The following is a 16,080-nucleotide window of genomic DNA, read 5'->3' as shown; positions in this document are numbered from 1 at the left end:
CAATGCCATCTGTAGATTTAGATGCATCGGTAAAGGTGTTTGTGCAGTTAAGGTAGTCTGGTTCAAGAATCTCATTTAGTTTGTTTTTGATTAGTGTGTTGTCATTGTATTTTTTGGAGAACTCTATTAAAGAGGTGTTGCAATTTGGGATGCATATCAACCATGGAGTCGGATGTTGGATGTTACAGTGAAATACATCTGGGATTGTTGTGTCAAAATTATTCAGAATTGATCTTACTCGTATGTAATAAGGTTTTCCAGTACGAGGTTTATTAAAGAGAAAGTCAAGATTATTTTTAGAAAAAGTATTTTTGAAGAGTGGATGATTCTTATTAGCAACTACAGAAGAAGCGTGTGAAAGTGTTAAAAGTCCCCGCTATACTGCAATGATGGTTCTCCAGTTTCGGAATGTAAGCTTTCTATGGGTGAAGTGTGAAAAGCTCCGAGAATGATCCGAAGTGCAGCATTGTGGATTTTATCTAACGATTTTAGGGTACTTTTGGTTGCGGAGGAATAAACAATTGAACTGTAATCGAGTTTGGATCTAATTAGTGTTTTATACAGAAGTAGTAGTGTAGAGAAGTCGGAACCCCAGAAACGATTTGATACGGTTTTAAGCAAATTGTTGAGTCTTTTGTTGCATTTTAGCGCCAAGTGTTATATGTGCTTTTCCAGGAAAGTTTTTGATCCAGCCACATACCAAGGAATTTTACGGAGTTTTGGAAGGGAATGATGCTGTTGTGAAGATAAAGGACTGGTGTAATGCATGATTTTTTCGTAAACACCATACCAGTTGTCTTTGTAACGGAGAATTCGAAGCCTGTACTAGCTGTCCATTCATCTAGTTGGGTTAGACATGTCTGTACTATTCTGCACATAGATTCTTTTTGTGTTCCTTTAATGTACACCACTAAATCGTCGGCATAGAGGCGAGCTTTGGGAGGTTTATGTAATTTGTTAAATATGTTGTTTATGGCAACTAGGAATAGGGTAGGACTAAGTACTGAGCCTTGTGGGGTACCGTTTTCTGCAGCATAAAAATCAAAATAAACGTTATTAACTCTTACGTAGAAAGAAAAGTCTTTTAACAAATTTTCGGTATAGGCTAAGCAGTGTCCTCTAATATTGGATGCGTCCAATTTTTTAATGATGTTGAATCTCCAACACGTATTGAAGGCTTTCTTTATATGGAAGAAAATATCTATGCACATTTGATCCATTGCTAACGCTTCTTGGACATTACTTTTTAAGTCTACGATATTGTCCATTGCTGACCGATTACGTCTGAAGCCGTTTTGATCTGGTAAGAAGAAATGAGATTTTTCCAGTGTCCACATAAGCCGGGCATTGACTATTTTCTTCATTAATTTAGCCATGGCACATGTTAGAGAGATGGGTCTGTATGATTCTGGATCAAGTTGAGGATTTCTGTATTTTAAAAACGGCAAAATTGTGGCTTTTGCCCATATAGACGGATATTATCGTTGTTGCCAAATTTGATTGAAAATTTGCAGTAGATGTTGTTTTGCTAAGATTGATAAATGCTTTAGAAATACAACAGGAATATTGTCGGGTCCTGGACTTGAGTTTTTCATATCTTGTAAAGAGTTATTTAATTCTATAATAGTAAGAGGTTGGGATATAGGGTTTTCGTGGGATTCTTCTAGAGACAAGATGGTGCGTTCTTTCTTTAGCTTGTAGTCCCTAAAATTAATGTCGTAGTTTTCGCTAGAGGAATGTTGTTCAAAGGTGAAAGCAAGAGTTTTGGCAATCTCTTGTGAAGAAGAGACTGTGGTATTGTTTATTTTAAGAGTGTTCATTGATGAAGAATACTTTAAACCGGAAATTTTCTTCACCCTTTTGCAAACTTCGCTCATTGGAGTAGAACTGTTTATTTCTGAGACGTATTTTGACCATGAGGTTTTTTTGAATTTTTTATGATTAATTGGCTTATAATCGTTTGAATTCTATTTTACTTTTTTGGGTTTTGTGCCGTTTAAACCTATTTAAAGATAACTTTTTCAAAACTATTACAGCTTAACTGTTTAATACTTTTTGGTAAAATATTCTAATAGTTATAACTAGGAAATTTTTATTTGAAATACTCAATCTACAGCGATTTGTTTGTAAGTAGTGATAGTTTCGCGTATTGTGAACGTGAACATTAGAAATGTGAACATTAGATTGCTTTATTAAATGAGCCCGTTTTCTGTGAATTTCAGTCAGAGATTGAAATATCAACAGAGTAGGTAGCGGCATAATTTTGAATTTAATGAAGAAAGGTCGGCAGTGTTCTAGATAGCTAACCACTGCTAAAATTCTGATAGCTTTGTTTTACATTCTACAAATTTGAAGTAGTGCATTTTTTGAATTGCCCCATCTGATTAATCTATAGTTTAGGTGGGAGTGGAATAAACAAAAATATGGTCATTTTTAATGTTTCAAAAGTAAAAAACTCTTGCTAGTTGGCGAATAACCAATAATGAACGTTTTCTTTAGTTGTGAGATATGAGCCGACCAGTTCAGTCGATTATCTATGGTTATTCCCAATAGTTAGCAGCCTTTTTTTATCTCGATCATTATGTTAATTACTAATTTATTACAATTTTGCTTTTTAACGGAGTTTAGTTTGTGTGTTTGCAGCAAACCATGTGCTAGATTTAGTAGAAACTTCCTAATGAGACATTTTTAAATCATCATTATTTTTTTCTGATATAACGTATGTGGTATTATCTGCTAATTGTACGAATTAGTACGGACATATGAATTTATGCAAATCGTTGACATAAATAATAAACAAAAGAAGTGCTAACACCGAACCTTGTGGAACTCCATGTTTTACGAATAGAAAATCGGAGAGATCACCTTTAGACACTACCACCTGGTGTCTGCCACAAGAAGTTATAAGCTTAAGGCTTATCCTCGAAAATCCTAACGGTAAAATTTAGTGAGATATCTATTTCAAAAATATCTTTCTTTACGAAAACAAAATCCATTTACGAAGAATATTCCGAACGTCATCTTGTACTAGATTTTATATTTATACCTACTTAAAACCCCCTGTGGTGAAAAGTCTTGGGTCTATACAGTAAAGCGATCGGGCGGTCTTCTATTCAGTGCGGTTATGGGGTAATTAGAATAATACGAGTATACCAGAGTAATATTATTTATTGAATAATTAATTCACAACTTAGCAAGGGTACATACAGGTAACAAATAATCGTCCTGTAAATGATTCATAACAATCAAATCGAAGACAAACTTTTATAAAATTTTATTACAAAATAATGTATAACAAGATATTTTGAGGTCACAGTACCTATTGGCTTTTTTATGTCTTATATTTTCTTTTGTTTATTTTTGTTACTTTTTTTTACTGACAAATTAGCTTTTAACGTAGATTACAGTTTGATGATAAATATTCTGAAATGGAAAATGTTGAGATGTGGCGAATAAAAACATTCATGAAATTAAAATGAAAGGATTTACGTCTATTAGTGCTGCGATTTATAAAATTAGTACTTAAAGCCCAAATCGCGGGCATCGCGATATATGCATCAGTTTTCAAATATTTCTTATTTACTATATAATTTCTAAATTGAATCACTTTCACTTCTTTAGGTAACAATGTACCTGTCTTGACAAATAAATAGGTGATTAGACAAAATAATGAGTATTATTAATTTCAAAACAGGAGTTTAAAAAATTAGAAGGACGTAGTCCGGGCCCAGTTGAACGGTCAAGCTATGTATAATACATACAGGGAACTGAAAGAAATTACAGCAGGGCTACCACAAAGAAGTGTCTTTACCTTTTGTATATGTATTATATTATTGTCCTAGAAAATAATACAATTGCAACATTTACCGATGATACTGCTATCACAGCAATATGCAAAACCAGCGAGGAAGCGACAGAGAAATTACACAGATGTTTATCAAATATATACTCCAGGGAAATAAGCAAAAAATAGACCATGTTCGTGACACTTAATAATCCTGGTCACTGACAACTTTTTTAGTTATTGTAGACCTATTGGAAGAAAACCTTTTTGTTTCCTGCCTTGAATTTGGAGCCGTTTTTTAATTATTAACAATTTAAGGCAAAAAACGCAATTTTTTCTATGCTTATTAATGATACTAGTGTTAAAAAAATAGATTTTTGGAAGAAAATTATTTTTTCACGAATTGTTTAAACAAACTAAACTATTTATTAATTAGTTAATATATAAACAAATTACATATTTGTAATGTACGTAGAAATTACATAGAAATTAAAAAAGAATGATCAAAATCCATTGAGTAGATCCGGAGATTTAGAAAATTTTATTATTTTGAAATTGTTTGTTCGGTATTTAAACTCCATGGATTTGTAGGTTCTTCCTAGTCACCATTTGAACTACATTTTTGAAAATTCGTAGAAGGTCCTGTAAAGGTACAATATTTGTGCAAATTTTTAACAAAAAATACAAATTCCATTCTTTAACATGGCGTCAAAGAGGTTCCTTAATTATTATAATCAAATTAGCTGTGAATTAACAAAAAAACATGGCTAACTTTGGCCCAAATTAACCTAGGCCAAATTTTTGTATTTGAAAATTCGGGTGAAAATACTAGCTTTTCGAATGTAAAAAAAGATTTTTTCTAAGGACAATGTTTTTAATTATAATTTTTAATTATAATAAATCATTTTTTTATCTTTTTTTAATACATATTGATGGTATAAGTCTTTTACTTTCATTTGTCACCCACAGCATTACCCTATCTTTATTATTTTCTGTCTTATGTTATTGTAAAAGAAAGGCCTCTGGGATAAATAAAGACAATAACTTTTAAACTAATTAAGACATCGGTTCCAAATTTTGAGGGTTTGTTAAGTACCAAAATATCCAACCTTGGCTGGAACTCTAACGTTTAAAGTTTAAGTTTACTAAAAGTTTTTAACAAATATCAATTGTCACTTATTTTGCAGTTTGCAAAGCAACAAATTGACTTTTCAACTTACAAAAATCGGCATTTTGAAGCTTTGTCAATATTCTAAAAAATAAAATTTTGTAATTTTATTTCAAGTATTTAGCTTTCTAATGGAGTGCAAAAAATCGAAAAAATCGCGTTTTTTGCATTAAATTGTTAATCATTAAAAAACAGCTCCGAACGTTAGGCAGGAAACAGGTATTTTTTGTTCTTATATGTCTACAATAACTAAAAAAGTTGTCAGCTACCTGGATTATTGATTGTCACGAGAAAATCCTTATTATCCTGGACTAATATGACTGGACAAGCAAGTGACGAAACAAACTTCATATATTATGTAAACTTTACTAACAAAAACGTTCAAAATAAATATTCCAATAAATATAAATAATCAAATTCCATATTCAAATACGGCAAAATATTTGAGTATTGTCCAATAAATATAAATAATCAAACTCCATATTCAAATACTGCAAAATATATGGGTATTACTCTGAGCTCATGTACAGAAGAAAAGAAAATAATAATTCTGATTGAAATACAAAAAAATGTATTAAAAAAATAAATTATTATTATATAAGCAAATACTGAAACAATAGTATTATTATAAAAACAGTATAAACATTTAGCAGGAAAATGTCACAAATAAACAGAAAATATTTCTATTCATATAAAAATGTAATCAAATTAAAGGTACTTACTGCTTATTTATATAAAATTTCCTCAATCGTCGTCGACTTTTTCGTCCGGAACACAAACGTCTTCGTGAACTACCCATATTAAAAACAATTAACACACTAGTTTGTCAAAAGTCGGAATAAGCCCTAATAATGTTATTCAACATTATTTATGACCCTCCCTCATTCTTACCTACCCGTCGGCGAGAATCCAGAAACTATCGACAAGGACAGCCTGTACTGACCGAGAGAGAAACATTTAGCAGAACTTTGAGATTTTTTAAAAAGTTTATACCAAATAGCTGCTTTGTGTTACACTTTATGATAAAAATAAAAACAGATTCGGAAAGTGGGTCAAATTCTGTAGTGCCCTATTTAAAAAAAAAAATTACGTTTATTTTAACCAAAAATATTTGAAAAAAAATATTATTTAAACAATTTATTAATTTACAACCAAATAGTGCACTAGAACTTTTTAAGACCTTTCATATAAAAAAAGAATCATCTCAATATCTGCCATAGTTTTTGCGTTATTTGATATAAACTTTTACATTGGAATTTAGCGATGCTCAGAATCGCGAGGAACGGCCTTAAGAAGGACACCTCTGATTCTATAGTTATTTAATTTGTAGAGCAAAATGTCGTCTGAAATGCAGTCAAAAGCCTTTGACAAGTCGCAAAGAGAAGTTGCTATGCGATTGCCACGTGCAAGCCTCTCAATCACCTCGCTTACAACATTATATAGGGCGTTCGTGGTAGAACGAGCACTTCTGAATCCATATTGTGAATTGCTAAAGTAATTATTGGACTTAAAGTAGGAATACAATTCTTATTTGATAACTTTTTCAATCACTTTCCCAAAAGTAGAAACAATGCTTATGGGTCTGTAATTGTTAGTTTTTAAGGAATCACCTTTTTTGTAGATAGGTAGTAGTTTTGAGTATTTTTGTACTTTCGTAAATACTTTAGTTGATAGAATTAAATTAATAGGATAAGTGAAAGGTGTTAAAACTATTTGGTGAGTTTCATTTAAAATTTTGATAAGAGACTTTCTATTTGAGAGATCGCTTCTTCCACAATGGGACAAAAGAAAGGACTTGCTCGGAGAAAGATAATTTCTGTAACTGAGGAGGACATCGACATAAATAGTGGAAAGAGATGTAATTATATTCTCTGCAATTGTAATAAAAAATTGATTTATTTCGTCTAAAGGTAGATCAGGTTATACCCAACTGGATCTTGTATCGCTCCTTTCGAAATTGACTATTTTTCAGCAGGTTTATTATTGGAATTAGCAATAAAATCACAGTAAGCTGATTTTTTTAGCATTTTGTAATTGCCAATTAATTATATTCAAATTTTTGTTGTTTATATACCTACCTTGAACAAATCAGGATCCTTAGTGGCATCTGCAATGTGTTTAATAAGAGAAAGATTAGATCTGTAAGACCTTAATTCATTATTAAACCATTGCACGGGTATTTTTTTAGCAGTTTGTCACACATTTTTTTTAATAGAAAATGCATTAATATTAAGTTTCGGTAAGAAATACTGTCAAAAGATCATGATCATTAATAATATCATAGAAAAAGTTCATCTTTGTACTAGCTAGCGCACATTTAAACTTATGTTAACCAAAAGAAGTAATAACCGTTGAAATATTTGATTAGTGTCAACAACTTTATGCTCATCGTCAATAAATAAAAATTGAGCTCGATGTTCAGAAAAGCAAGGTTCAAATACGCCCACTCTGTGGACATTTTCAGAAATTTTTTTTATTGTATTGTCGATGTAACTACTGGACTGAAATAAGATTCTAGTATATTCTTCTTCTTCTTCTTAAAGTGCCTATCCGTTTCGGATATTGGCGATCATCACGGCTATCTTTACTTTATTTATTGCAGCGCGAAACAGTTCAGTGGTAGTCGTGTTATACTACTTTCGTAATTTCCTCTCTTTCCATTTACTTTCCCTTGGAGAATTAGCTGAAGAAGGCCGTAACGTTCTTGATTTCTCATTACATGTCCTAGATATTCCAACTTTTTAGTTTTGACGGTCATGAGAATTTCACATTCTTTCCCCATTCTACGCAGGACCTCCACATTAGTAACTCTGTCAACCCAGGATATACGTAAGATGCGCCTATAACACCACATTTCGAAAGCTTCGAGCCGATTCATAGATGCAACAGTCAGTGTCCATGCTTCCATTCCGTAGAGCAGAATGGAGTATAGTATATTCGCTAGTAGCTAATTTTAGACCAAAAGATACTAATATATTTTGAATATCACAAAAAAGATCAAACTCAATTTTAAAATTTATATTAAAGTCACCAAGTATGATTAGTTCGTCTGGTATACTAAGCAAGGACGTACCGACAATTTCAAAATTTTCCAAATAATTTTAAGTTTTCTTGACTTTGCCAATGCTCCGAAAAACATATGACATCATATAAATTTTGATTCGCAAGAGATAGTATATAATTGTAGATGATGTCGGCGACTTCCTTTAATTCGATATTGTTGGTATTTTCTTGTTGTTGACTGTTGACTTTCAACAGTATTCAATACAAAACTATAAAAATCGACATACCGCTTAAAAAAAAGAGAAGCTAAAAGGGAAATTATATCTTCAATAAGATACTTGGAAAAAATTATATCGTCTATAAAATAATATTATTCAAATAAAATAATAAGTCTTAAAAATACGTTTATTAAATACTAAAAAAAAATATAAACAAATACCGGTCAATATCAGAAATTAGCAAGCATTTATTTCTTAAATAATCCAAAAAACAATAAACATTGCCGACGGTATACTTACACCTAAAGCAGGTTGTGATCTTTCTCAATACTGATTGCAACAAACTGACAATAAATGATCTTTGACTACAACCTGAAATCAAATCAAAAAGACCTTAGCTTCCTTCATACTAAAACTACGTTACCAAATTAAACGTTACACCTAATAACGTACTTGCAAAATATAAAAAAAGTCCCGTAAAATAATTTAGATTAACCACGCAAAAAAAAAATTATCAATACTATTTAGGATACGCACATAAACATGTCGTGGCCTTCTAGGGAACTCTGTAGGCGAATGCTAAAAAAAGGAATCGGTAGGTACCAGTCGCCAAAAGATCAGGTGCAGACGTAAATGGAACAGGTGGCACTATCCCGTTTTTGGTTAAGTACGGTATATCGCCCTTGTTAATAAAACAAACTGTAAAAAGTTTGTTCTGAAGTAGAAATTAAAACGCCAATAAACTTACTTTAACCTTTAATTGCGGCTTATTCCCATTTAAATAGCAATTACTTTAAAATGCCACAAGAAAATAGCTTTAGAACAATATCTCTTTTATTATGGCTAAATTGGCTGTGTGAAAAATGTTGTCCAATCTTCTACACGAATAATATGGTTTTAGCTTCCAACTTTTAAGAATAATGTGGTTGTCATGGTATCGTCTTAAGAATTGTATGAAAATCTCTGCATGAGGCAATTTCTTATCGTATAAATCAAGCAACGTTTCCATTAACTTGGGTTATACCTAATCTAAAAATTAACGCAGTTTAAAACTATATAACATGTTACAATATTAGTGGAGAATGGAACAAATATATTTATCATTTGCTATAAATGGTAGCTATCATTCTATATTTATTTTATACATAGTTTTTTATTATACTTTAAATTAATTTTTTATTATACTTTAAATTAATTTAAATCAATTGCCTGTAATGTTCTCCGGTATTACGTTTTTTCTTATACTAAAACAGATAGAATTCGCTGTTATATGGAAAATACTGACAATTTTGAATATCCTGACAGCAGACCAAAAACCATCACATTAGTCCTCCATTTATTTTTTCATTTTTCATCTGATAACATAATGGTTCCGATCCAACTCTGAGAACTTTTAAGAAATTAGAACAGAAATTACAGAGTAATATATCAAAACTCACATTTCGGATGATCTTGATTGTGGGACAATTAATCATTCCGGAGTTATTTCTGACTGATGTTGCCTTTTAAACTAATTTCGCGATTTCTCTGCATAAAAGCTTTTTCCTCTTTTTTTCGCGAAAGGGAATCGACTCAGTAGTTTCCTGTGAAACGGAAAGAGACTACTCGTTATTTATGTTCTCGAAATAACATATTTAATAAAAGTTGGACATTTATTAACGTAGACTAATGATGATATTTTTAGACGTAGATTATGTGTATAAGGATACAAGTATACAAGTATATTTCAAACAATCATTAAAGTAAAAAAACTTACATATAAAACTTAGAGATCGAAAAGTTTGGAAATAAAATGATCGACAGGACCAATTAGTGCGCATAAATATTGCAAGAGAAACTTACAGATATATATGTAGTTCAAAAATCCAGAGGTGGATATACACAGTACTGGTGATGTCATTTGTCACTTACGGGGCAGTGGCCTAGGGAAATGGTTCAGTCTAAGCAACACGAGAAGCAATCTCACGAAGCTCTTCTTCTTCGTCTGCACTTTAGGAATGCCTACATTAAGTTCTAGTATTTGAGACCATCTATAGTTATTAGGCTTACATTCATTTGCATTGACTAGAGGGGTTTATCACTGTAGAGGGTGTATGAAAAAGAAAGTTTTTCTCACTGTAAGATTGTGTTTAGTTCTTAATTTTCGAATTTCGCTATTACCAATACCTAAATTAAAGTATTATCACAAAAAAATTAAATTATATCGGTGAAAACTATTTTCAGATAATATAAAATACTTACTAAATAATATTCCCATAAATATTTCCATTTTCGAAAGTATTTTATATGGTGTTTTAGAGCATATTAAAAATTAAAAAAAAAATTAATTTGACCACCAATCACCACGACGTTTCTTAAATTTTTTTGAACAAATAATTTCTTCTGTAGAAACAGTTGAAAAATTTTTTTAAAAATTTATTGGAGTATCCAGGATGTATTCACAATTTTTAATTAAAACTGATTATGATAAGATGCCTTATCAAGTGGCGATGGTAGGTTCTGCGCCTACTATAGTTGTAACGAGTAACGGGGAATCAGGGTTCGATTCCGGAGTGGGAGCCTGAGAAACAGCTACAAATTACCCATTCCCGGCACGGAGAGGAATAACGATACTGGACTCATCCGAGGCCCCGTTATCGAAATAAGTACACTATAAACCAGCCGTACTCAAACTGTGATACGCGTACCACTGGTGGTACGCAAAGCACTTAAAGGTGGTACTCCATAAACCAGAAGAAACGTAGAATTTAAAAAAAATTTACTAACACATGTTATCTTTTAAGTTGTGCATGGCAACGCTGTGAGTTTGAAACCACAAGCGTGTAATGTCTTATTCATTGTTGGCAACACTGGAATCACGGCAAATTGTCACCGCCCTTGATTCACGTCCATTCACGTGATGAGCCAAGGCCCCAATGTGTAATCTGTTCGGAAATTCTTTCCAATGTATGAAACCTTCGCTATTAAAACGCCACTTTAATACAAAACATTCAGTGTTGGAAAATAAACCTAAGAATTACTTCGTTCGGAAGTTAACGAAGATGAGAGGCACAAAAAAAATAATGTCGAATTTCACCGGTAGCAACCAAAAAGCAGTAGAGCTTCCTCTTGAGTTTAAGAATTGCGAAGTGTGGAAAAGCACATACCATCGGTAAAGAACTAGTTTTGCCTATCGCACAAGATATGGTAACGTGTATTTTTGGGGAGAATTCAGGTAAACAGCCTATAGCCCAGGGAAATAAGCATTTTTTCATGACTCTCGACCGGCCAGGTAAACGACAGTTATTTTGAGTAGTATGAACCTCTGTAACAAAAACCTATATGTTTCCTGCAGTCGATTTTTTGGACTTAATTAGTTATTAAGAAATTAAGGTCAAAAAACGGAAAATTTTTGCTTTTTTCGTCCATCAGCAAAAAGTGAAGCATTTTAAACAAATTTTAGAAGAGAAGAAACTTATAAGTCATATAAAAACCTTCAAAATGGCGTTTTCTAAATGTTTCTATCCTTATTTGTTGCTTGGGAAGTTGCGAAATAAGTCAAAAATGTCGGTGTTTTATAAATGTTAATAACTTTTTGGAAAAAAAACTAGTTTTAGTAATTGTAAGGGTAGTTTCTGAAAGAAGAAGACTTGTTCTATTATTAACATTAAAAAAAATTAAGAAAATTAATTTTAAATATTGCAAAATAATTTTGCAAAAACATGTCGCTTTTTTGCTTAGAAACAATTAGAATAACTTTTTAACTGAATTTTTTCACAAATTTGAAACAAAAAAATGTCCTAAAACAATTTGAGACAAAGTTAGGATCTTTTTTTATTTAATTCATAGCAGCTTTGTTAATAACAATTAATAAATCTAATTAGCGTTACTTAAAAGAACATACTTTATAATTTTAACGTACCAAATTCTAAAAAGATTGCCCTTCAATGAAATCCTTCACAAAGCTCAAAATGTGGTCCTTAAAATCGGCTGGCTTCGAAACTCACGGGAGCCGAAGGGATGAGGAAGGAGCTGTTAGCTGTATTGTCTGTTCTTATTTATGGATTTCGTTCCTTTTTTTAACTTGTATGTACTGTTTGCGTACATTACAAATATGCATTATTTCAATAAATAAATTGTTAAATAAACTATCTAATTTGCTTAAAAATATTTTTTTTTTCAATTTTTATTGTAATATTTGAAATAATTTTTATATAAAAACATAAATATTTTTAATTAATTTATGCTTCTTTGCAAAATTTTTTTGCAATATTTCAAATTTATTTTTTTAATTTTTTTTTTTTAATGTTAATAATAGAACAAGTCTTCTTCTTCTATAAACTACCCTTACAATGACTAAAACTATATAATTTTCTGACTTATATTGTTGCAAAAAAATTAAGTTAGGATAAACAAATAAAATAACTTTTAAACTATTTGACCGATTACTTTGAAATTTTAACCATATTTTAAGCACTACAAGACACAGCATTCCATGAAATATAAATGTTATAAGTTTATTTTCAAAAAAGTTATTACCATTTATAAAAAACCAAAATTTTTGACCTATTTTGCAATTTCTTAAGCAACAAATAAGGATAGAAACATTTATAAAACGCCATTTTGAAGGTTTTTATATGACTTAAAAGTTTCTTCTCTCGTAAAATTTGTTTAAAATGCTTCACTTTTTACTGATGGACAAAAAAAGCAAACATTTTCCGTTTTTTGACCTTAATTTGTTAATAACTAAGTAAGTCCAAAAAATTGACTGCAGGAAACATATAGGTTTTTGTTACAGAGGTCCATACTACTTAAAAACACTGTCGTTTGCTTGGCCAGACGAGTGTCAAAAACAGGTTACTATTTTTGTTTATTTCCCTGGCCTATTAGTATTATACCATTATCTACTGATACCGTAAATCGTAAAATTAAAATATTGGCATTAAATGTTAAAGACAAATTGTTAAACCAAATAAAAAATAGTATTTTTTTGCAATACAACTTGATGAGAGCACATATGTAACAAACTATGCTCAGCTTATATTTTATATGCAATATATATTTCAAACCAAAATCGAAGAAGAGTACTTATTGTGTAAGGCTTTAACGGAACGAACTACTGCCGATGAAATATTTAAAAAAATCAATGATATTTTTGTGAAAAATGGACTAGACTGGAAACAATGCGTTGGTTTCTGTTTGGATGGTGCCCGAGCCATGACAGGAAAATACGGTGGTGTAACTGACAAAGCAAAACTGGTTGCAGAAAATTGTACTTTTACCCATTGTAGTATCCACGGAGAAGCTTTGGTAGCAAAGCGAATGCCAGATGAATTTAAACATGTTCTTCATGAAGCTGTTCAGATAGTCAATTTCATAAAATCTTGAGCCTTTAACTCGCGTTTATTTTTAAAACTATAATCTGAAATGGGAAGTGATCATATCCAGTTATTGCTACACACAGAGGTAAGATGGGTATTAAAAGGAAAAATGTTAAACAGGTTATTCGAGTTGCGTACTGAAGTACATGTGTTTTTAATGGAATCCAATTTTAAACTGCGTGATCGGTTACTAGATGAATTGTGGCTCACAATACTAGCTTATTTAACAGACATATTTAATCGATTAAATGACCTAAACTTAAGCTTACAAAGTAAATCATACAATCGATTTTCTGTAAACGACAAAATAAATGCTTTTATCAAGAAATGTTATATGATGAAAAATAGTGTTTCAAACAAAGTCTTGCAATCGTTTACTAATTTAGAAAATTTTGTGATTGAGCATGAAAGAAAGATTAAAGATGATCTTATTTTTAACATAAAACAGCATTGTCAAATGCTAATTGATAGTTTTAAAGAATATTTGACGAAGACTATGCTTAGTTTCTTTAAATATGACAACCATTTATTTTGGATATCATTCCTGAAACATTAAAACAAGATGGAAAAGAGGCTCTAATAGAACTATATTGTGATGGGGGTTTGAAAATAGAGTTTTCAAAGTTAAAATTAGCCGAATTATGGTTAAACAATAAAAATGAATATCCAGCCTTATCAAAAAAAGCATTGTTATTTTTATTTTCTTTTATGACCACCTACCTATTATGTGAAACTGAATTTTGCTATGCTACAAGTGAACACTAAATTTTGCAGTAGACTTAATCTTGATCCAAATTTACGAATGAAACTAGGAACAATAATTAATCCTGATATCGATTCACTTGTTGTAGCTATGCAGAACCGTCCCTCTCACTGAATTTTTGGACTGGGTTAGACTGTAAGTTTTATTTTGTAACATTTATAATGCCCTTTTTTAAATAAATACATTTTTGCCAAAATTAGTAAATTTTATTATCTACTTTTTTAATATGTGGTACGCGATTCACAAATAATTTATATAAGTGGTACGTGTAAAAAAAGTTTGAGAATCGCTGCTCTAAACCCTTTAACGAGGATTAATTTGAGAACAAGTCTGGTGCCAGCAGCCTTGGTAATTCCAGCTCCAGTAGCGTATATTCAAGTTGTTGCGGTTAAAAAGCTCGTCGTCGAATCTGTGTCCCACGCCGTCGGTTCATCGGACACGGTGTCAACTATATAGCGCGTCGTAGTACGTCTTGTCGGTAATTTCCACGTAGAAATCAAAACGATAAAATAAACTTATTTAAAAAAAATTGTGACTTATTCCCAACAAAAATGTTAAATTATTTTATGGATTTAAATTAAAATTAAACTTCACAAAAAATTCACAAACAATATTGATCTAGTTTAAATATATTAAGCAAACCTACTACTTGACATTTTCTGTCACTCTAATCCAGAGAGCACTAGATGGCGCCTGATATTTTTCATACAAAAAAATTTCTGAAATAATTCGCAACTTTCTACTTTAAATAAAGCATTATTTACCATATTGATTTACTTAACATGTATTAGGATTTCAAAAAAGTCTGATGTCAAAAGTCTAGGAGGGAGGGGGAGGGGCTGGCGCATTTGTTTAGAGTTTAGGTAGGCGCCTATTTTAAGAGTTTGGCTTGGCACCTTTTTTATGAGTCGGTCCGGCCCTGGTTACATCTCTACTGGCGTGTATTTTTATTAACTGGGAACAATTTAAATAATCAATCATTCCACATTACTATGTCATCTGCTTGTACAATTAAATTAGACTATCACCCCTATCACAACGCCCACAACGAATTTCCAAAGAAATAAGTATTGTTTTTTATACAAATAAAATCATTGCCTATGTTTCCCAACTGTTCTCTGTTTTTTTACAAACAATATATTGTCGCTGATATTATGCTTAATAAACTTATTATTTATTTTAGTCTTGGAAGCATTCTGCTGATCGTTTATGGAATCCAGTTGCTTTGGTATCGATGCTACTTCCACAGGCAAACCATAATTTGTCTGGTGATACTGCTAGTAGTAACAGGTTGTCTAAGAACAGTGATAAGAAACAGAGATTGGAGATCCAGGGAATCATTACTGAGGTAAGGTTAAATACGTATTTTATATTAATAGTGTACCTTATATAAAAATATAGCATATGGTTAAAAATGCAAAAAGTTGCAAATATGAAGGTAAAAAAAAATGTACAAAGTTAGTTACGAGTAAAAATAAATAAAATAAGAATTCAGATAGGGTCTTAGCTATCAGTTTGTAAAATGTTTATTTCAGTAGTGTGTTAATGAGGACACTATTGTACATAGGTACCTATAAAGAAATGAATGTGTTACAGACAGAAGTACCTTTTAGGTAAGTAAGAGTAAAATATGTTGACGTCACACATTACGTCGAAGGAATCTAGAATCTACATTTTTGACTGTCATAGTTCAACTACTATCTGCTTGTCGTCATCCGCCATTTTTAATTCAAATTAATATATAAATTATTTTTGTAGTTCAACTATTAGCCGCTAGTGGACAG

The 16,080-nt window shown here is 31.2% G+C and overlaps 1 protein-coding gene across 4 annotated transcripts in view; it reads left to right on the top strand.

Moving 5' to 3' along the window:
• LOC140449314 (protein O-mannosyl-transferase TMTC1-like) overlaps positions 1–16,080 on the top strand; it is a 1,384,234-nt gene that overhangs the window by 1,272,328 nt on the left and 95,826 nt on the right. For all 4 annotated transcript variants that reach the window (XM_072542477.1, XM_072542470.1, XM_072542463.1 and 1 more), the window contains one exon: positions 15,480–15,644. In XM_072542477.1, coding sequence (XP_072398578.1) covers positions 15,480–15,644 — 165 coding nt within the window. The remainder of the gene's footprint in view (positions 1–15,479; positions 15,645–16,080) is intronic.

The sequence above is a fragment of the Diabrotica undecimpunctata genome, chromosome 1 (assembly GCF_040954645.1).
Source record: "Diabrotica undecimpunctata isolate CICGRU chromosome 1, icDiaUnde3, whole genome shotgun sequence".
NCBI classification, from domain to species: Eukaryota; Metazoa; Arthropoda; class Insecta; order Coleoptera; family Chrysomelidae; genus Diabrotica; species Diabrotica undecimpunctata.
The sequence above is the reverse complement of the archived record's forward strand: the minus strand, read 5'-3'. Positions and strand labels throughout refer to the sequence as shown.